This window comes from Onychomys torridus, chromosome 14 (genome assembly GCF_903995425.1).
Source record: "Onychomys torridus chromosome 14, mOncTor1.1, whole genome shotgun sequence".
In the NCBI taxonomy this organism is placed as follows: domain Eukaryota; kingdom Metazoa; phylum Chordata; class Mammalia; order Rodentia; family Cricetidae; genus Onychomys; species Onychomys torridus.
Window position 1 is genome coordinate 47,177,625 of NC_050456.1, and position 23,345 is coordinate 47,200,969.

General features: G+C 39.0%; 1 protein-coding gene across 21 annotated transcripts in view; it reads left to right on the plus strand.

Moving 5' to 3' along the window:
- Gphn (gephyrin) overlaps positions 1-23,345 on the plus strand; it is a 396,859-nt gene that overhangs the window by 346,505 nt on the left and 27,009 nt on the right. For all 21 annotated transcript variants that reach the window (XM_036205531.1, XM_036205519.1, XM_036205528.1 and 18 more), the window contains 2 exons: positions 3,327-3,448; positions 21,266-21,353. In XM_036205531.1, the coding sequence (XP_036061424.1) occupies positions 3,327-3,448; positions 21,266-21,353 (210 nt within the window). The remainder of the gene's footprint in view (positions 1-3,326; positions 3,449-21,265; positions 21,354-23,345) is intronic.

The window sequence follows — 23,345 nt, forward strand, 5'->3', positions numbered from 1 at the left end:
TTATAAGGCAGATGAAGATAGTTACTGACCACTACAAAAGTTACAGCCTTCCTCTTACACAAGTCTTAGACAAAGCCATTTCAGTGTTGGAGAAAGTGAGTCTTGGGCACATGATGAAATCATTCAGACCATAGTATTAAATCTCTGAAGAACAGAAAGAGAGGGAGGACTCTTCTGGTAAACTAAGTCGATTTGTCGTTTAGACAGATTAAGACAGAGATTCTCTTCATGAGGGTTTAACAAAAGAACTTTTACCTTTTTTCAAGATTGCCTTTTGAAGCTTTACATAACAATAAAAATGTTAATCATTGAATATCTAAAATTATATTTCCCCCTTTGTTCTTAAAGTATTTTTGTGTGAATATTATAGTCATGTTAAAAGTACTCCAAGTACTGCATTTGTCCTTGATGAAAGAATGCCTTTTATAAAGATAAATACAAGACCAAACAAGCTAGAGTTACATCAACAGGTAGTTCTTCGTTTGATGAATGCATGAATTCATTATCTAAACATAAAAGTTGAACTCTCAGCATTAGACCCTAAAAATTAACAGTCAGCATGGATAAAGAAGAAATTTCCTTCCAGTTCAGTTTTTCAAATAAAATAAATGACTTATAGACTAATAAAAATATCTTAGAGACATAAATGTAACCAATTAGTAGATAAGATGCTTATTAATATCAAATAAATACCCTAGCAGCTCTGCACCAAGGGAAAAGAATAGTACATGTCTGATCAAATAACCAAAATGCCCCAAGAACCTTATTTTATGACAAAGAAAATAACTAACTTTGGGAACTCAACCAGTAAATGTCATAATTCAAAATAAGTGAACTTATCATCATAGAGAAATCCTCTGTACCAGCTATTTTTCTATTGCTGGGATAAAATACTGTGACCAAATGGAATTTGAGGAAGAAAGGGTTTGCTTTAGCCTACAGTTCTAGAGGGCTGGAGTCTGTAATGGCAGGAAAGGCTCACCAAAAGTCCCTAGGAACACGAAGCTGGATCAGCACATTTCCATCCACCCACTGGAAACAGAAAGAAAATAGGAAGTGGGGCAGTCTATAAAAGCTGCCCCCCAGTGATTTACTTCCTCAAGCAAGACTGAACCTCTGAAGAGGTTCCATGATGCCCCAAACAGCACTACCAACTATGGACCAAGTGTCTGTGAAGCTATGAGGAGACATTTAGTATTTAAACCACTATATCCCCTGAGCAAAGAGGCTAAGAATTGAGAGAAATGCAGCATGACCAATAAGAGAACCTCAGTGACAAGACTTCTTACCTAAATCCTTTCTTTTAATGTATTGCATTTACTTATTTGTTTATTTATGTGTGTTTTGGGGGTGGGTGTATTAACTGTACTATTGGCTGACATAGCTAGCTACATGACAAGGTCTCAGATAGCTGATCTCTATGTGACTGAGGATGACTTTGAACTCCTAATCATCCTGCCTCCAGCTCCCAAGCCCTGGAATACAGGTGTACACCACCACACCTGGCTTAAAAGAGCTCTTGTACTTGGTGCTTCCTAGTTGCCTTCAGATCAAAAGTCATCTTTATACCAAAGTAGCATATTTTGATCTGACATACTTCCCTACTATACTACAAAATCTCAGCAGTAACTCAAAAGGAAGCAGCTACAACAGTGTACATACATGATTTTGAGGACTGGAGTTGGTTATTGGTTGGTTCTCAAGGAGCTATTAGTGAGGACAGTAACAGGAAGAAACTGGTAAGATTTTGTAAAGCAAGTGACTTGCTGGAACACTCTTTCTCACCTTTTAGCTCATGTAGGGCTACAATTAAATCAGTGTGTCCATGATCCTATGTCAGAATACGGAGATCTAAATGTTTGTATTAAAACTATCACTTCATGGGGCTGGAGAGATGGCTCAGCTGTTAAGAGTTGGCTATTCTTCCAGAAGACCTGTGTTCAATTCCTAGCAACCACATGTGGCTCACCACCATCTCTAGTCAGACCTGATGCCCTCATCTGGCATAAAGGTGTACATGCAGAGGAGCACTCACATATATCAGATAAATGAATAAATCTTTTTTTAAAAAAGAGAGAAAGAAAGAAACTATCACTTATGATAGCTTGAGTTACACACTGTGGTTTGGTACAGTTTAACTACTACACAGGCAATAGTACAGTATTTCAAGTTCATGTTTCTGCTTCATTACTCAGAAGGAAAGTTTATTAGCAAGGCACCCACTTGTAAGGCTGTACAAAAACTCAGAATATGCTGAATGCCGAGAACTGGAGACTTGGGTATTGGGGAAGGTAAAAGTATAACTTCGTATAGTTATTTCTCTTCTGTGCATGTACATGAGTTCCAAGGGTCAAACTCAGGCTATCAGACTTTGGGCAAGTATCTTTACCCACTGAGAGCCATTTTGCTGGCTCTCAAAATATAACTTATATGTAATCTTCAGTGTGTGTGTAGTGGGTTAAGGACTCCTTTTCTTGAGTATTTTGCAGTCATAACAGTCTGTGTTCACACTGTAAACAAATATGGTGTGAACTAGCCCCTAGGAGTAACAAATATATTCATAGACACCATTGGTAGATATTAACTCAGAGAAATGGAATTGTGGATGGGTACAGCAAAGTATTCCTTGTTTAAGTTTGTATCTCAGACAAACAATAATAATAACTGGTCCTTTTAAAGAAGTTTTTCTTTAATACTGTTGATTCCACTTCAGAAAACATACCAGACAGCTTGAAAGAGAAAAATCAAGTGGTTGTTCTCTACAGACTTGAGAATCTCAGATATTCTCACTGCCAGATAAATTGGGAGAAGTTTGGAGAGATGGTTCCATGGCTGAGAGCACTGGCTGCTCTTCTGAGAACTCAGGTTTGACTCCCAGCACCCATTCAGCAGTTCACAAACACCTGTAAGTCCAGTTCCAGGAAATCCAATGCTCTCTTCGGGCCTCAGTGGGCACCAAGAACACGTATGGTGCATAGACATACATTCAGGCAAAATACTCATACAAATAAAAATATTTTAAGATGAATTGGAAGGTAGTATTGCCAGACAAAAGATAGTTTTATAATAGTTTCTAGGGAAGCCTAGTTTCTCCTTGACATTATTGCCGAATTATAGCCAAAGATAGTGTGAAATTTGACCCACTGTTCAGCTAACATTCTCCTTTACTTACAATATTTATTCAAAGTTCCTTTGAGCATATAACTTCTACATGCTAGGTGCCATCATAGATGCCCATATGCTTAGCTTATTCACATCTAATTTCTTCCATTAAAATAGGTAACATTACCTAAGAAAATAATTAGTGGTGATTTTTTGGCTTTTAGCTGCTAAATCCTGAAGATGACCTCTTACCAGGAAAGATTCGAGACAGCAATCGGTCAACACTTCTAGCAACAATTCAGGAACATGGTTACCCCACAATCAACCTGGGAATTGTGGGAGACAAGTAAGTATATTTTTCTTTGAAAAGTAATTATTCTGCAATATGAATATTTATATTATTGGAGTAGATGGAGTTGATGCTAAAGATACAGGTTGAACAGTGTGATTTTCATTGGTCACATTCTTCCATAGCCTAAAAATTATATGAGATACATATGTACTTTAGGAATAAATATTTTCTTAGAATGGGTATTATAAAGGAAAAATATTTTACTTTGATGTGGTGTGGTAAATTGAGATATGTTTTTTTTTTTCATGTAATTGGCTTTAACCAAGTAGAAATAAGAGTGATGATGTCATTGCTTTTCACACTTTTATTTCAAGAAAGACATTGGGAATAGAGGTGAGAAGCCTAAGAGAAACTGTCAAAACTGGTCTTACCTGATTGACATTTAAGCACACTTCTTTTCCATGGGCTTATACATTAATTTTGTATCCTTGTGTAACCCAAATTTCTTCCAGCTTCACCTATTTAGTTGCAAAGGAGGTACATTAACTATACCTGCCCATCTTTAAGAACACATTGCCCCTACCTACCAAATCAATTTAGATCTTCAATAAATTCTCCAAATGTTTCTTTCAGTTTCCAGTGGTATGTCTTATCTTTTTTTTTTTTAAAGTGGGTCTGGAGAGATGACTCAGTGGTTAAGAGCACTGGTTGTTCTTTCAGAGGACCTGCGTTCAATTCCCAGCAACTACACGGTGGCTCACAACCATCTGTAATGAGATCTGGTGCCCTCTTCTGGCATGTAGGCAGAACACTGTATACATAATAATTAATTAATTAATCTTTTTTAGAAAGAAGTCTCTGTTTTCTGAGCATCCCACTACTAAATAGTAAACAACACTGCTACTTGGACCTTTTCAAAGGCACGGATTCTTATTCTCTATAAGTGTCACTGCTTTAACAATATTGGACATGAATCTAGTGAAGATAAAACTAGACCCACCAGAGTGATGGATACCATGTATCTGTCACCTGTATCACTGTCTCCCTTATCACTACCTTGTCACTGGAGAAAGTTCATTATTCATTGATCCTTTCTTTAAGATGAGTGCTTTTGAAGAGGCTCTGTCCTTTCATTGTATAAGGTATGTTTTAGTAGGTATAGTGTTAACCCATCCTAGATGAAAGGTAGGCACAGTCCAAATCTTAGACATCGACATTATATGGGGAACTTTCTACAGTTCTTCTTTCCTGAATTGTGTGTGTGTGTGTGTGTGTGTGTGTGTGTGTGTGTGTGTCTTTAAATTTCATTCCTTTTAAAAATCCTCACTGTTTGTGTTCATCTTGCTGTTTAAAGAAGTCCATAGCTGATAGTATGCAAGTCCCCTAGTACCAGAGACCACCTCCTAAGAAGAGAGTGGGAAGAACTTCGCAGCAGGGGAAAGATATCCAGTTCTTTGAATTTGGGCCTAAGCAGTAATCCATTCTTTAATATAAATTTTAAGCACCTAAAACCAGTATTGACATAGACATATAAAGAATACAAAAAACATCTTCTCAGAAGAGATGCGATAGATTTAAGAGTTTTTAAAGCACAAAGATAAAGTGAGCAAACCTAGAACTCCAGGAGACAGACTCCGAAGATTCAGTCTTAGTTTCCTCTAAAGAGTGGTGCTGCCCCTGCCATCAAATGCATTAATGGACTCTTGAAGACATGTTAAAGTTAAAGGAGCATTTTAATTATTATTAAGCATCTTAGGCCTAAATTGTACTCCTCTGGCCCATAATTCTGTCTATCCTCACTTTTGTTTGGTTTGGTTTAGTTTGGTTTCGGGGTTTGTTTTTTGTTTTTGTTTTTGTTTTTCCGAGACAGGGTTTCTCTGTGTAGCTTTGTGCCTTTCTTGGAACTCCCTCTGTAGCCCAGGTTGGCCTCGAACTCACAGAGATCCACCTGCCCCTGCCTCTGCCTCCCAAGTGCTGGGAATAAAGGCGTGCGCCACTACCGCCCAGCCTATCTTCACTTTTATTGTTGCACTTTTTGGTGTTGTTTTGGTTTGGTGATATTTTTCATGGTGTGTGTGTGTGTGTGTGTGTGTGTGTGTGTGTGTGTGTGTGTGCGCGCGCGCGCGCGCGCGCACGCGCGCGCCCATACTACCGCAGCTTCCCAAATGTCTGGGCCACAGCAGCCAGCTTTGGGTTTTTTGGCTTTGGTTTTGATTTTCTTTTTTCTTTTTAAGGTACTTAGGTACTTGGTATATTATATTACTGAAATTATCTTACTATAAAAGCCTTTAAAAGGCTGTTATGTTGGTGTACTGATAGACATGACTTTTTAAAAAGCAGGTTTGTGGGAAAGGAATGTTAGGAGACTTACAGGCTCCCGGCTGATGAGATCCTGAAGTGGGAGAGGAATTAGGAAAGAAAACATCAAGGCCATACGCAGAAGGCCACGTGAGGCCCTGGAGGAACACAGACCTGTCACTCCTTCAGAGTCCAAGAACAAAGAGAATTTTCAGGGTGGGACAATAAAGCTCCATATCAAGGTAGCCTAGCCTGCGTGCCGGAAGTCACAGGACTCTGAAAGTCAAGTTATAATGCGAGGAGGGAGAGGACAAGGACACTGCAGAAGGCCTCTGCCCTGGAGAGCTGGGGGAGCAGGGTGGACCAAGGTGGGAGGACAGCGAGACTTGTGGAAAGTCCTTACTAAATGTGTCATAGACATCTTCTGGTAATGTAAGGTGGATTTTAAATGTAACCTCAAAGCATACACTGAAAACAGCAAAAAGAACAAAGAACTATAAAACCTGTATAGGCAGTGCGGAGAATGTGCCACTTTCTAGTGTATATCCTTCTGTTTGGTAGCAATACCTTCATAAAACTGAGAACAGGCTTGCTGTTTAAGTGAGTGTTGCTAATGTAGACCTCACCAGCCTTAGAGTGCTGTCTTAAGCCCAGAATGAATGGGTTAGAACTCAGAGGTGGAATGTGGGAGGAAAGAATTTACTGCTATTCTAATGGAAATCTGCACTGGGAAATGAGCAAGGGAAACAAGGTGCATTACTGTACAGCTATTAATACTCTGTGTAGGCTGCCTCTTCATTCTTTTTGCTTTGCATTCCCTTTCCTAATGAAAGCAAATATTGTTATACAGAAGCCTCTGAGAGAATCTCAGCAAGGAAACAGGTTGCCATGGGAGGAACCCGGGGTGGGAAACAGCTCAGGAATGCTTTCAAGCACAAAACCGTGCTAAGCTATGATGGATAAGGGTAGAAAATAATCCTTGTATTCTTATCATTTAAAAAGGCTTGAGTGTGGTTTTTGCATTCTGTATGAATTATACTTTTCAGCTCTTGTTCTTATTATTTATCTTGATTTTTACAATCAATATTTTTAAAAAGTACATTGTTAGAACTGTTTAAATTAAATTGAGCTAAAGTTTGCCATTAATTTATTTACTTTATAACTGTGTGGGTTTTTAGCCTGCAAGTACGTCTGTACAGCATGTATGCCTACTGCTGTGGAGGCCCAAGAGAGCGTCAGGTCCCTAATAGGCAATTGTAAGCTGTTATGTGGGTGTTGGGAACCAAACCAGATCCTCTGCAAGAGCAGCCAGCCAGTGCTCTTAACTGGGGAGCAACTCTCCAGCCTGCAGAGTTGGCCTTTGTTTTGTATACCTTTTGTTTAAAGATATGGTGAGTTAGCAAGAATTTTAAGAGGAAGACTTCAAATACCTGAGAGTTAACTTTATTTTTTGAATGTTCATTTAGAAATAATAATTTTATATTAAAATACATTTCCCATATTTTTCTCACACTTTGTAGAATACAATACATTGGAGTTTTGTTTTGTTTTTTTCTTCTTTAAAAAGTCTAATTTTGAAACCCAGAGATATTAAGGAATTTATCTGACATCATAAAGCTAGTTAGTGCAGAGGCAGAAATAAAATCTAAATTTCTTGAGATTAATTTTACCCAACTCTTTGCTATGATTTTGAAGATGTGATAAAAAATATGTCAGACGAGCCGTAGCAACTATAAGCTTAGGTATTCAGAACAAGTTTTAAAAAGAATTTGAAGGATTAGTAGGCTCTAGATAGGAAAAGATAATATATTAATCCAAATAGGAAATAAGGTTCTCAATAATAGTCCAGACTGATTAGAACAAAAGATTGAGGTAGAAAGAATACGCATAAATTTGGTAAATATTTGAAGTTGGGTTTTAAAAGGCTTTTCAGTCAAGGTAGAGTTGCCCAAATCAGTTGAATTTAAAGCTTTTTTTAAACCAGCAGAAGTTATAGAGTAAGTCATTCTTTTAGAAAAAAAAAAAATGACTACAGTGTATCAGATGGGCTAATGACTGAGTGAGACTATTTAGTCAGTCCCAGGAAACATGCGTTGCATGTGGACATAAGCTACCTGGTCTTAATGAATAGCTGGAGTGGGCTAAGACTTCATCTTTCTAACTGCATAAAGTGAGGACATGACTGCCCCAAGGTGTGGCTGAGGAGAAGGTCTTTATTATAGCTATGAGGGAGAGTACAGCCAGAGGCTTCTGGAAGAGTCCAGAGCAGGGAGAGGAAGTAGTAGACTAAACATGGCCAGCAGACTGGTCTTAGTCATAGAGGAGGAAGTAGGGGGAGAGGAAGAGAGGAAGAGAAAGAAACAACCAAGAGAGAGGGACAAGAGAGGAAGACTGAGAGAGAGCTGAAAGGAACGGTACAAGAAGGAGAAGCTGGAGGGCAGGGTTTCTTCGCTAGAACAGTTTAGGGTAAGGGAGAAAAGCTAGGGCACTGGGGGAGCCAGCCTGGAGGCCAGCATATGCTTAGATATGCCAGTAGGCACCGCAGATGGCCATTTGTCCCTCCTGCCAGTGAGGAGGAAATGGCTCCTTTGGTAGAGGGGAATGGGCACCAGAGTTTGGGGGTGTGGAGCTTCCATTGGCCCTAACACTAACGAACTTATGATTGACCAGAAGCTACTGGTCCATGGGTCACAGAAAGTAGCAATAATGCAATAAATTCAGTGAATGCACTGTGAGCTTTAAGTATATTGCTATTGAAGATACAAAAGTGGGAGAGATGTATATCTTAGTACTGAGGAATTGTAGCCTAATAATAAAAATACTTCCAAACATTTCAGCTCTAAAACTCAGATTTCAAAAATAGAATTAAAAAGAAAGAAGTCAGGAGAAATGGTAAAGGCTGTTGCATAGCACAGATAGTACATTGCGCCAGTGTTGATTAATGTTCATTTGGACAACGCCTTATAGAAATAGTATGTTTAAAAAAAAACAACAATCCACACAGCTGTTAGACCTCTTTATCACAGTTTCATATCCTGCTGTTTCCCCACCTTATCCTCCATTTGTAATCTCTGTTTTCTTGGCTTTTGAAGATCTTCTTCCTGTGTTCACTCTCCTAATACATGCTTTCCTATGGCTCTCCCTTGGCTTTCCATCCTCATTCCTAACATCATTGGCTCCCAAATCATGTCTTCCCTTCCAGAGTATGAAACCAGTCAAGCTCAGACAAACAGATGTCCTAGTTTGCTTCTTTTCCCATGACTGGTTCAGTAACCCATCAGCCTGCTTATCCAACTAGGCAGCATGAGTTACTGAGTGCTAGCCATGCCAGTAATGCAGAGTTGTAGCCAAAGCTTAGTTGAAATATTGGTCATTTGGGCATATATGCTTCAACTTTTGTACTTTCTTTCTAGTCTCCTCATAAAATCGCTATCATGTATAACCTAAACAAAGTAGGTAAAGAATCTGTTATGAGTCTATGTGTGAACTTTCCCAAAAAAATAGTAGTAAACTTCTTGGATAACAGAATGAAATATATGTTAGTAGTCACTGTGTCCACAGCAATTGGTGAGGGTGCATCTCCTGGATTGGACAGTCCAGCCATCTTTTCCTATACTGTCTTCACTTCCCATGCAATCCAGAAACTTCTGTATATAACTATTTAGAAGAATTTTACAAGTACCTTCAAATTTAGGAAGCTGTTCTCTGAGGCTTAAACAGACAGTCTTATACATTTAGCTCTGAATATACAAAGCAGTAAACATGACTCAAATGCACAGACTCTACTGCAGAAAAAAAAAAAAAATTATAGTTCAGGGCTGGAGAATTGGGTCAGTAGTTAAGAGTACTTGTTATTCTTGTAGAGTGTCCTGGGTTGGTTCCTAGTGAAAGAATAAAAAAGAAAGACAGTGGGTACCTTTCGGGCCCTACCAAGGTGTGCCACTAAGCAAAACAGTAGTGCAGGAGGTTTTATTGGGGGAGGGGAGGAAGGAAGTGAAAGAGCCATGTCATAGTGGGGGCAGGAGAGAGGCAGACAGACAGAGAGCAGGGAAAAGAGGCAAGAGAGTGAGCTGTGCCTGGTGGGCACTTTTAAGGGGTGCACATGTCACATAGCTGGCGGTAGAACAGGCCCTGGCCACAGGTGATGATGTCACTGCTTCTGTGGCAGAGGCAGGCTGCTGCCAGGTGGGAACACCTAACACCCACATGGAGGCTCACAGCAGGCTCCAATCCCAGGGGATCCAAAGCTCTCTCCTGACATTCTTGGGCCTCAGGGGCATACACAATGCACACACGTACATACAGGTAAAACACTCATACACATAAAATAAACAAATCACTTTTAATTTAAATAAAGTTCAGTATTAATCAAGTTCATATCATTCCTAAAACTGATTTTAACTATTCTACTGTTTGTACCTCAATTTAAGACACAACTCAGTAGCACAGATTCCTAACTACTAACTTGAACCTTTCACGACTTGAATTCCTCCCTATAATTAAGTAAAATGTCCCTCATTCTGGAAGAGAAGGCTTCATAGAAGCCTGCCCTATAAACCTGCTGGCTTGCTTGGCTCAGTTGTAGACTGCTGTTTGGATCTCAACCTTGCAGCTGCCAATTTATAAAGCTCCATCTTCACATTAAAGCACAAAATGAAGATTAACAAGTACTGAGATAGCAAACTAGGTTCTTATAAAACTGGCATGTTTTGCAGAAATGATCAAGATAGACTTAAAAGTACAGTGATTACTTGGGCAAAGCCCGGTGTCTTATGGCTTCCAATGTGTGAGCCAAACAGTTCTTACTTCTTAGTGCTTCCTAATGGCCTGAAAATGGGGCTGGCCTAATCAACATCAGTTTAATTGGTTCTTCTTTATAACTGCCTCCTTCTTATGAAATGAACTCTTTTCTGCTCAAAATATAGTTTGAAATTTTGAATCAACAGATTTTTTTTGTCATTTATTGGAGAACTTCATTTTTCTCTTCACTAACAAAGAATATTCTTCACATTTTAAAGACCATGCTTTAATTAAAAGATAGTCTTCTCACTCTCAGTGGGAGACTTCTTTAGTGGCTCTTGCCCGTCCCTTTCTGAAGCCTTGTTGTAGTTGGTGTTTTGATTCAAGGAATGATGTCTAGGTAGTACTATACCTGTAGAGATTTCCTACCTGTATAAAGTGAGACGGTGAGCATTCCAGGTATGGTTGATAGGAAGGATTTGTATTGTAGACATGAGGGGGAATACATCCAGAGGCATCTGGAAGAGTCCAAATCAGGAAGAGAGAGTTGTGGACTAAACATGGCCAGCTATAGAATCTGGCCATGAGAGGAGAGGGGGTGGAGAGTGAGAGAAGAGGACCAAGAGAGGAAGGCAAAGAGAGAACAAAGAGCATGCAGCAAAAATGGGAATGAGAAGCTGGAAGAAGGGAAGCCTATGAACTGGAGATGTTTAGGATTGAGGGTGAGGTGAGAAGAGCCAGAATGTCAGCATGGACTCCATAACAGGTATTTGAGAAGGTGAGAGAGCCTGGAGGCCAGCCCACACTTTGGAATGCTATTAGGCACCACAGTTAGCCATTTGTTCTGATTCTTTTGGACCTGACACTACACTAACCTCAAAAACTTTCCTAAAGATCCTTAACCCAGTTCTGACTATTATGTCTTGTAGCCAGAATGTTTCTCAGTCCTTCCCGGCCCCATGGTCCAGACAAAACTCTCCCACCAGCAGTCCTACAAATGCTTATGAAGTAATCACTCAGAGGCTTATATTAATTACAAACTGTACTGCCTATGGCTTCAGCTTCTGGCTAGCTAATTCTTTCATCTTAATTTAACCCATTCCTATTAATCTATATGTTGCCACATGGCCATGGCATTACCAATCTGCTAACATCTTGTTGCTCTTTCATCTGCTCAACTCCACCTTTCTCCCATTATCTCTTTTGGATTTCCCTCCTGGCTCCACTGCCCTGCCATAGACCAATGCAGCTTTATTTATTATCCAATGGGAGCCACACATATTCACAGCATACATAAAGACATCTCACAGTAATGTCTCTCTCATATATTTCATTTCTTATATGTATTTTCATTTTAATCAATATACTTGAATTCAGTCAATAATATTATCACTACTTAATTATTTTGTTAATTTTTTGACAGGGTCTTACTATGTAGCTGTGGCTGGGCTGGCTATTGGGTTATTAGCAAATTGAATTCTTATAAAACTGACACATTTTGCAGAAATTATCAAGATAGACCAGGATGTGTATGTAGACTGTGCTAGCCTCAAACTCACAGAGATCCACCTACCTATCTCCAAAATGCTAAGATTAAAGGTATACACCTCCACATCCAGTATTTTCTTAATTTCTTAAATGCTATCTGCAGTAACTGGTTAACTTCAAAGCTAGGCCATGTTTTCTTTTCTCTTTATAACTTCATAGTGCCAAAATACCTAGTGGAACTGAAACAGTAGAAATAACAGCTATGTATAGTACACATATTATGCCATATATGAACTAATGTCCAGAAAATGCTTGTAGTTATCCTTGCTCTTTGAAGAAATTAGTAAATACCCCAACTGTTTTTATTGTTTAGGTATTTATTAACTATGTTCTTTACCCATAAAACCTAGAACTTCCCACAATCTGCCATCTTCATTCATCTTAAAATGATATAACTTGCAGTTGATTTAACAAACAAAACAAATTTAAAAAACCTGATTTGTAGCCGGAAGTTTTCTCTGGTCCCACCTGGCTCCACGGTCTTACCCAGCCCACAGTCCTGCAGCCGCTTATAAAATAATCACTCAGAAGCTTAATATTAATTACAAACTGTATGGCCTATGGCAGGCTTCTTGCTAGCCAGCTCTTTCATCTTAAATTTACCCATTTCTATTAATCTGTTTTGCTACATGTTCTGTGGCACTACTGGTCTGCCGGCATCCTGCTTCTCCTTCAGTGGTGGCTGGCATCTCTCTCTCCTCTCCTTTCTTCTCTCCATATATCTGCTCATATTTCCCACCTGCCTCTAAGCTGCCTTGCCATAGGCCAATGCAGCTTTATTTATCAACCAATCAGAGCAATACATACTCACAACATATAGAAAGACATCTCACAGTATTTCCCTTTTCTGTCTAATCAAAAAGGAAGGTTTTAACTTTAACATAGTAAAATTACATATAATAGAACAGTTATCAAGCAAGAATTACAGTTACAATATCTAGTCTATTTGTATTTGACAAAATTAAAGAAAATATTCTTTCTATCCTATATTTATGAGTCTAAAGTTTCCTATCTAATTTATCTTTTATCATAACCAGGGAAAATTATAATTTAGCACTAATTAGCAGATGTTGTTAATCTATTTTTATATTAAATATTTTTAAATAAAAATTAGTTTGCTTTTTGAGCACTTTGAAGTTGGAAGAGGGTTGAGATTATAATTACAGCATTTGTTTGTTCCTTTTCTTCCCTCCAGACCTTCCAGTCTACCTCTCTGCTCTCCTTCAAATTCATGGCCTTTTTTATCATTAACTATTATTGCATGTATATATGTATACACACATATATTCCTAAATATAACCTGCTTGGTCTGTATGTTACTTGTATATATATTTTCAGGGCTAACTATTTGGCTCTGGACAACCAATTATACTCTTCTCTGGGGAATACCACATCTACTCCCAGTTTTATTTGGGTGCCTATAGTTCTTTGTTTAAGGTTGAGGCCTTGTGAACTTTTCTCCATTCACTATGGCATGTTCCTTGGTGTCATCCTTGTTCAGCTCACATTTGAGCAGTCACATTGGGGAGACTTGATAGGTATAGCTTCTGATAGAACTAGGAGACAATCTCACAGCAAAATCCCTGAATTTTTGGCTCTTACAACACCCTCTTCCACAATGTCCCCTGAGACACAGGTGTAGGAGTGTTGTATCCCTTGATACTGGGCTCCACAACTCTGCATTTTGATTGATTGTGTTTTCTGTAATGGTCTCCATCAACTGCAAAGAGAAATTTCCTTGATGAGAGGTGAAGACTACACTTATTTGTGGGTATAAGGACAAGTATTTATAAATTGTTAGGGATTATAATGGTTTAGTAAAGTTAGTGATTGTAGATTCTCCTCCAGTAACCATGAATTCACTAGCACTGAATAATTAGGTTTCTAATACCTGGCATGGTTTCCCTCTTTTTGACTTGGTCTCAAGTCCAATTAGAGAACTGTTGGTTACGTCAAGGTATGTGTGTCATTATTACCTTCTTGGGTTATCAAGCGATGTTGGTTATTGATGTTTTTCATAGGTGTCATAGCTAGGTAGGTCTGTTGGTTACCTCCCCGTCCTTTGAAACATTACATGGTGCCTTGGGCACCATGAAAGCCAGTCCTCAGGGAGGAGGTATTCAGCTCAGTACATACAGTCTTCAGAAAGTCACATTAATTCACTGGTAGATATATTTTGAGTATCTGGTGTATTCTCTTGCACCTTTATTCCACCTATGCTTTTAAATCAATCTCTTCATAGTAGCTTTGGAATTAAACAGTTATACTGATATTAAAGCAATGTAGTGTGAGAAAGGAAAAGAAAATACGTAATATTTTATGACCACAAATAGCACATTTTTAGATGGAACTAAGAAAAGGAAAGCCTGATTTTTGTGCTTCTTTAACAAGAGTTTTAGAACTGAAAGAGTGATGCTGATACTGGTTTCTATCTTCAAAGTTGAAGATAGTTGTCATGGCTCTAGGTAAACAAAAAGATCTCCCCCCACAACCACCACCATTTCAGTCAGATATGTGAATGATTCTGATGTTCAGAAAGCGCGAGGAGGCTAGGGTGTGGCTCAAGGGGTAAAGTGCTTTCCCAACAAGCAGAAGACTGCAAGTCTCAGCTCCAGGAACCAGGTAAAAGCTGGAAAAGTGTGGTGACCACTTGCAATCCCATCAGGCTATCTGCACGGCAAGATACAGACTAGGCAACCAGTGAGCTCTGGGTCCGAGAGACCCTTCCTGCATACGGAGAGAGAGGGATGGAGACACCCTACATCAGCATGCACTTGTGTGCTCATCCACGCATGCGCCCACACACTTTTAACACGCATACCTACCCGGGCATTCCAGGACACGTTAGATGAGAAAATAGTCGTTGTTTATATAATTTTCAATATTTTCATAGACTCAGAATGTGTGTCTCTCTCTCTCTCTCTCTCTCTCTCTGTGTGTGTGTGTGTGTGTGTGTGTGTGTGTGTGTTTTGGGGGGATGTTTTTGTTTGCTTGTTTGTTTGTTGAGAGACAGGGTTTCTCTGTGTTTATCTTAGCTGTCCTCGAACTCACTCTGTAGACCAGGCTGGCCTCAAACTCAGAAATTCACCTGCCTCTGCCTCCCAAGTGCTAGGAGTGCCACTACACTCGGCTGACTCAGAATCTTATAACTAAAAAGAATCTGTAATGCAACCCAGTCCAATCTTTTACTCAATGGAGAATGTCAAGGAAAACCTCTTCCAGCTAGTCATCATGTTTTTATTTTGATTATTTTAGTAAGAAAAATCTTTCTTGTGTGGCGGCACATTTTCTTTTTAGATGTTATTATTATTACAGTGTGGATGTATTTCTATGACACTGAGCCAAATCTCTGTTTCTTCTAAAATAAGCTGCTTCCATCTTCAAGATAATGGCCTTCCATAGATTCGAATGCACAATCCTATTTCACATTACTTATTTCCCTCTCAAAGAAAGTGAAATTTATCATCTTAAAATATTAAATGGTATGTTCTCTTTCATTCTCAGACACTATTATTTGCCATGATATACTAATTGTTTATTCCCAAAGCTACCATAGAGAGATTGATTTAAACCCAAGATTAATCTGGCACATTTGGTGAGTACCTACCATGTGCACGATTTGACAGGGCAGTCACTAAGCCTGGAAAAAACAAGAACTTGTAATAGGGCAGTTAGTTAGATATGCTGTCAGCTTTTACTGTAACTTGAGGCCTCTCCTGCTCCTTTCTTGTTTTACCTTTGATGTTAGCATTGACCTGCCTGCAGTTTTGCTTATTTACATTTGCCTTGTGAGATACTGTCTGCCAGTTGTTTTCAGCCTTTGATCTCGTGCAGCATTTTCCTTATAATTAACAATAAAATAAGAATTTGAGCTTCAGACTGAAAGTTCTATCTTGCTTATGCTTGAAATGTTGTTATTCTGTTTGCTTTAGTAGAAAGTTTGCATAAATGATTACTGGGATTTTGTTTTTGCTTCCCTTTAACTTTTGTTACTTTTTATACAACTTTGTTGTCTTTTCCTGGCTCTGTTGTTGCTTGGTTCCAGATGCCATTTGCTCTCTTTTATCCTGTACTATTTGGAAGTTATGCCATCTTAGTACCTTTGTTGTTTTCTTTCCAGATAGTGATCCTCATAGTCAAATATATTTTACTCACTATTATATAAAAAGAAGACACTGGATGCCTCCCACAAAGACTCTCATTTCCTCCATGCACACCTGTACCATTCAAAGGAGAGCCTCAGAAGACTTTTACTATTCCGATTATCCCCTTGACTTCTTAACTTTTAGATAATGCTGAGAGAGGTTTTGTTAAATGCATTGAATTTTATAGATTTATTAAATTTTCTTTTACAGTAGATTTCTATAACTTAAGTTGATATTTATCAAAAATTATAACTCAAGTTTATTCAGTCATTATCCATTTCAGTTCAGCTATGTATTTACAGACATGAATGTGTATGAATAGATGGGGATATGTATTCACTACTCAACTCTATTCTGGTCCTTCTACTTCATTTTTCATTTTCTGTCACTTTTCCAGAATATTACTTATGGTTTCTTATCTGAATATATGTATTTTCACTTTTTTTTTTCATCCTGACTGGTCAGTGACATCTGGCTTGGTGTAGGATCCAGCATTGCATATCTTTTTCTCAGAGATACAGTATTGTTTATTTATTTTCTATTTTAGGGTATTATAGAAAAACAGATCTAAGGCCAAAGTATTTTCCTTTGTTAGTAATTAATTATTTCTGTCTGAATACTACTGAGATTTTAAAATTGCCCTTTAAATTACCAAATTTTTACTAGAACTTGCTTAGGTGTACGTTTTTCATCAGTTCTAGATGGACTTTGTAAGCCTTTTCCATTTCTGTGCCCAGTAACTTAAATCATTCTCCTTTTCCTCCCGTCTGTTCCTTTTTCCCCTTTTGTCAGCATCTGGTTTCTTGTTAGTTCTTCCATGCTTCTTTCTCTCTCCCCACCCCAGCTGAGGACCAAACCCAGGGCCTTGAGCTTGCTAGGCAAGCGCTCTACCACTGAGATAAATCCCCGACTCCTTCTTTCTTTGTACACATTTATATAATCCTAGAATTGTTTCTACCACAGCATCTTCTAGGCCACAAACTGAGCCTTTAAAAAAGAGTATTCTCATCTTCATCTCTTAAATTTTAAATTTTAAAAGTCACAGGTTTTGTGTCTTTTGGTTTGTGTTCTTGTGGGAAGATTTCAGTGTGTTACCAATGCTGGCTTGAAATCTACTAGATAGCTCAGGGTAGCCTAGATCTCTCAGTGGTCCTATTTTAGCCTCCCTAGTTGTGAGATTATAGGATATGCATCAATCCTAGTTATCTCATTGGGTTTTCTCAGTTTGGCTTGGGAGTTTTGTGTGCTTTTTTACAGTGCTGAACCTTGGACATAATAGGCAAGTGCTTTGCTACTGAACTACACTTCCCAGCCATGTTTGTTGTTTTAGAACACCCCTTTATTGTTGTAATTGAATATCCATTAGTCTTTCGCATAGTGTTACCGTTGTTGTTGTTGTTGTTGCTGTTGTTACCGTAACGTTGTCTGGTCTCCCAGCATTTTTATTTCCCTGGGAACTGTTCTCAGTGTTACACTTATCCACCTACTACCTATTTTGTGACTTACTAGATTTGGTATTGCTATTCTTGGTATTTTCTTTTGCCTTTCTAAGGGTCTGCTTCACACTCAGGACTCAAGCAGCTTCTAGAGCAATTAGGAACTGATCGACATGGAGTGATGGTAGGAAAGAGGGTCACAAGCGATGCAGCACAGAAACCTGACACTTGAATTGGCAGAGCACAACAGCAAGTTACACCAGTCTTCTGTGTTGAAAGACCTGTGGTCCGGGACTACTTAGCTGCAAAGTTAAAAAGTTGTTTTCAGCCTTTGAGATAGGAAAGTCTTCATATTTTAAGTAGATACCCAGATAAATTTTAAAATGGTACATTTTATGCCTGAATTGGATTCCACTAGCCTCAAGTGCTTAGACTATTGTGAATGAATGTGAGTGATGGAAAGGACTGAGGTTATTATCCTCATTTTACAGATAAAGAGAATGAGGAACAACCCACCCACACGCGTACACAAAAAGTTATAATTTTAGGTTGGTCTAAGTAATGGATTTTTATCTAAAACTGGATTCTAGACTTAAGGCACTAGGCCTTCAGTTAATGACAATAATTTCTGTCACCTGGTACATACAATCTTATGAATATAAAGTAACTCTTTTGTATTGTTTTCATGTAACATTGGTACTCTAAAAGAACAGTGGATAGGTACTCAGTAATTTAAAAGAAAATGGAAAGTGAGCAATTCAAAATGAATACTTAGAATTATTCTTGAAGGGTAAGTAATTATCATATAGGCTTAATTGAAACTACAGTTATTCATGGAAGGAAGATTTAAATGATAGTCCTTTTAAAATATGTGTCTGGGGCTAGGCAGCAGTGGTGGTGGTAGTGCACACCTTTAATCCCAGCACTCAGGAGGCAGAGACAGGTGGATCTCTGTGAGTTCAAGGCCAGCCAGGTCTACATATCAACCAGGACAACCAGAGCTACACAGAGAAACCCTGTCTTAAAAAACAAAACAAAATGTGTCTGAGAAAAGGGAAATTGGAAAATTAGCCTGGTTAATATAACAGTCCCTCTAGTGACAGTGTTGAGAATATATTTCACATGTTTTAAGTATGAGTGGAAGATGAAGCAGGACCTCACTCTAGCTCAGAGTACCCTAGAACTTGACACAATCCTCCTGCTTCAGCCTCCTAACTTCTGGGATTACAGGCATAAACCATCACAGTTGACCCTTTGATATTTGTCATATTCAAGTGAGATTTATGTATTTACATAATGAGATAAATAATGACAGCTTTCATCTGAAGGTATACTATGAAAAATGTGTATTTCACAATATGAGTATTATGGTCACTTAGAAAAATAGCTTAAAAATTAAAACAACAGGACCTTGAATATCTCACTATGTCTCAGTACCTCCTCCTATCCTGCCTACATAATAGCATTTTGAAATTAACTCATGGGTATGGAAATATAGTTTTTTAAAACACAAGTATTATTGTCATTAATTTTATTTCTCAAGCATCAGTTTATTATATATAGGAATTATGACTTAAATATCAGTTCAGATTATGTTTTGCAATTTTACTACCTGTCTTAGCGTTTCAGTTGCTATGAAGAGACACAATGACCACAGCAACTCTTATAAAGAAAAACATTTAATTGAGTAGCTTGCTGTCCACAGGTTCAGTCCATTATCATCATGGTAGGTCATGGCGGTGTGCAGGCAGACATGGTACTGAAGAGGTAGCTAAGAATTCTACATCTTGTGTATGCAACAGGAAGTGAACTGTCTCACTGGGTGTGGCTTGAGCATATATGAGACCTCAAAACCCGCTTCCACAGTGGCACTCTTCCTCCAACAAGACCACACCTTCTAATAGTGCCATTCCCTTTGGGGGCCATTTTCTTTCAAACCACCACAGTGTCTAAACCTTGAAAAATTTAATATGTTTTGCTATGTGTTTAATAAACTGAGAAAATCAAGAGTTTTTCTTTCCACTATAATGTTTATTACTTTAATCCCATTTGCCTCTTATTATTTAGATCAGTATCTTAGTCTTCAAAAGCAAACTCAGTTCTTGTTTTGTTTTGTTTTGTTAAAAGTTAAAACATCAGGGACCAGTGAGATGGTACAGGAAGTCAGAGTACCTGCCACCAAGCCTAGCAAACTGAATTGTATCATCAAAACATCCATGGTGGAAGGAGTCAACTGACTCATAGTTATCTTCTAACCTTCATTTGCGGGTCATGGCACATGCATGTACACACACACACACACACACACACACACACACACACACACATACACACACAAAAAAATTTAAATCAACTGGGTGTGGTAGTAATACCTGTTATTTCAGTAGCGGTAGAGGGAGTTAAAAGCCAGTCTAGGCTATATAATGCATGCAAGACTAGTTAGGGATGCATAAGCAATACAAAAGAAGTTTTTAAAAGTCTGGTGAAAGAACTATGAAGCACATAAAACATAGAAAAATAATAACATTTCTTAAATCTAAAATGAAAATGTTTTAAAATTTAAAATGCGTCCTAAAAAGAAAGTAAATCCATGGCCTGTAAACAAGTCTATAAGTTATATCTAATCAAAAATTAGTTTCCATCAGATTTTAGGATTCAGAGTCATATTGTTTCACTTCCCATAGATAGACTAACACATCCATACCTGCAGCTGTTGGTAGTCATCCCAGAGAAATCTTCACCTATGTCTTTTACATACTGTTTTTAGGCTTCTACACAAGTTTCCAGTCTCATGAGACTCTCCCTTTTATTATATATCATATGCCCATCAAAATAAAACCCATACAATCATTTCTCCTTAGGTGGGGGTGGAACTAACACTTAATGAGCTTCTAGAAACCATAGTTCCAGCCAAAGTTGCCACTTACTGTTCTGTCTCACTTTAACAATCCTTTCCCTCCCTCACTTTCACTTTCTTTTCCTGTGAAATTGACATAATACCCATCCAGCCGAATATGCAACATAAATGAAATTCTCAATCTTCTAGCTATTATCATACCCGAATCTATTAAGCCATTATCTTAGCTTACCAGAAGTGTGCTACAGCAAACAGAGTCAGAGATGGGGACACAGGAAGATGGAGAAGGGCAGGACCCTGATGGTGGGCCCCGCTGTGATGCTGGACAAAACAACATTTCTAGACTAATATGCAACAGTTTTATTAATCTACTAGCCACAAAGTAGAAAGAAGCCACTGAGCATTTTCTTTAAAACAAGAAGAATTACAGTAAGAATTTGGGACAAAATCTCTTGTAATTTCTTCGGCAAACTAGAATTTTTCAGGGTGACTAACAGAACTTGCATGCCCAGGGATTCCAGGGACATGTGAATTTCACTACATGGCATATTTGTAGGCAGACCAAATACTTAAGACATCCTACAGCCCCCACTGCCTCCTCACTACTGCATTGTCTGAACAGAGAGCCCTGTGAAAGCACCCGTAGTCACTACTTAAGGACCTTACAAGGTCCTTTTTCCACATTAATACTTACACTCTTAATTGTAGAGACCCGTTTCGTTCCCACTTCACACACAACTCATTGTCATACAATAATGTAAACTCAGAGGACTTATAAAGTATTTAGTTTTCAGTTAGTACTGTGTATTTCCATTGTGTGTTAACATATTTGTCTTTATTTTTCTAGCCCAGATGACTTACTCAATGCCTTGAATGAGGGTATCAGCCGTGCTGATGTCATCATCACTTCAGGGGGTGTATCAATGGGAGAAAAGGTATGGCTTATGAGATTGACTCACTTTAATGTTTTTACTATGGTCCACTACTATGGTTTGGTGTTTTGATTTGATTTCTGCTTCTGTGATAGAACACTCTCGTCCAAAGATACATAGAGAAGAAAGAATTTAATGGCTTACACTTCCAGGTCCATCATTAGGGAAATGGGGGCAGGAACTCAAACAGTTGAAGCAGAAACCATGGAGGAATGCTGCTTTCTGGGTCACTTGCAGGCCCAGGACCACCTATTCAGAGAATAGTACCACCTTTGGGTGGGCCCTGCTGCATCAATTAATAATTTAGACAGTCCCTCACAGACATGCCCACAGATCAACCTGATTAAGACGATTGAAACTCATTTTTCAGGTGATTCTAGGCTGTGTCAAGTTGACAGTTAATGCTAACTAGAACCAGGTAGGCATCTAGTTTGAATATGACCTCCCAGATGAAACCACCATTTTTTCTTTTTATTGATTTATTTTATATCCCAACCACAGCCTCTCCTCCCACTCCCTCCTCAACCTCGCTTCTGCTCACCCCCCTAATCCACCCCTCCTCCGTATTCTCAGAAAGGGGCAGGCCTCCCACGGGCTTCAGCAAAGCATGGCATATCAAGTTGCCATAAGACCAAGCACCTCCGCCTGTATTCAGGCTGGGCAAGGCAATCCAGCATGAGGAGTAGGTTCCCAAGAGCCAGTCAACGCACCAGGGACAGCCCTGCTCCTATTGCCAGGAGTCCCACATGTAGACCAAGCACACAACTGTCACATATGTGCAGAGGGCTTAGGTTGGTCCTATGCAGGCTCCCTAGTTGTTGGTTCAGATTCTGAATTCCCATGAGCCAGGCTAGCCATTTCTGTGAGTTTTCCTGCAATGTCCCTGACCCCCTGGCTACTACAGTCCCTCTTCCTTCTCCTCAGCAGGCCTCCTCAAGCTCAGCTTGACCATGGGAAACTTGTAGAAGTTTCCCTTGCATCAGGCTTCTACCCAACTCCTTAAACTCCCTTTTCTAGTCTTCTTTCTCAGCACTCTCCCCCTCTACCCATCCCACAACCTGATCTCTCAAGTTTCCATGCCCACCTACCCTCAGTCCAAACTGGAGATTGTTGTTAGAGTTTTCCTGCCTGGCCCAGTCAGGACAAATCTCTCTTACCTGCCAGTCCCACAGTCGCTCAGACCCAACCAAGAAAGCACACAGAAACTTACATTGTTTACAAACTGTATGGCCGTGGCAGGCTTCTTGTTATCTGCTTCTTCTATCTTAAATTAACCCATTTCTGTTAGTCTATACTTTGCCACATGGCTTGTGGCTTACCAGTGTCTTTACATGTTGCTTTTCATGGCGGCGGCTGGCCTTCTACTTCCCAGAATCCTCTTCTCTCTTGTCCCGCCTATACTTCCTGCCTAGCCACTGGCCAAACAGCATTTTATTTGTACAGAGCGATATCCACAGCACTTCCCCTTTTCTTTTTTTTTTTAAGGAAGATTTTAACTTTTACATAGTAAAATTACATATAACAAAACAATTATCAAACAAGAATTACAGTTACAATATTAAAGAAGATATCTAATATTTGTGAGTCTAAGGTTTTATATCTAACTTATCTTTTATCATAATTGAGGAAATTATAACTATCTAGTCTTTAACGACATCAAAGACCTCAGAAGGATATAATATTACCTGAGAACCGAGAGAAGGATGTAAGCATTTTTTAGGAGTCTTGCAAGAGTAGACAGAGACAGCTGGCAGCCTGGACAGTCACCTAATGTTCCTTTGTATAGTTGGGGCATTTGTCTTCAGCCCAAAGGGCTAGAGTCTCTCGGTCACTTCTCTCAGTGTCCTGTAGAATGTCTGGCAGTTTCTTCTGCAAAGCAGGAACCTGAAGGACCATTTTGTCAAGCAAAGTTCAGTGGTCACCTTTCTATGTGTCCTGCATGTCCAGTTGATCGAGCAGTCCAGGCAAGAACAGTTTCTTGCCCAAATGGCTATT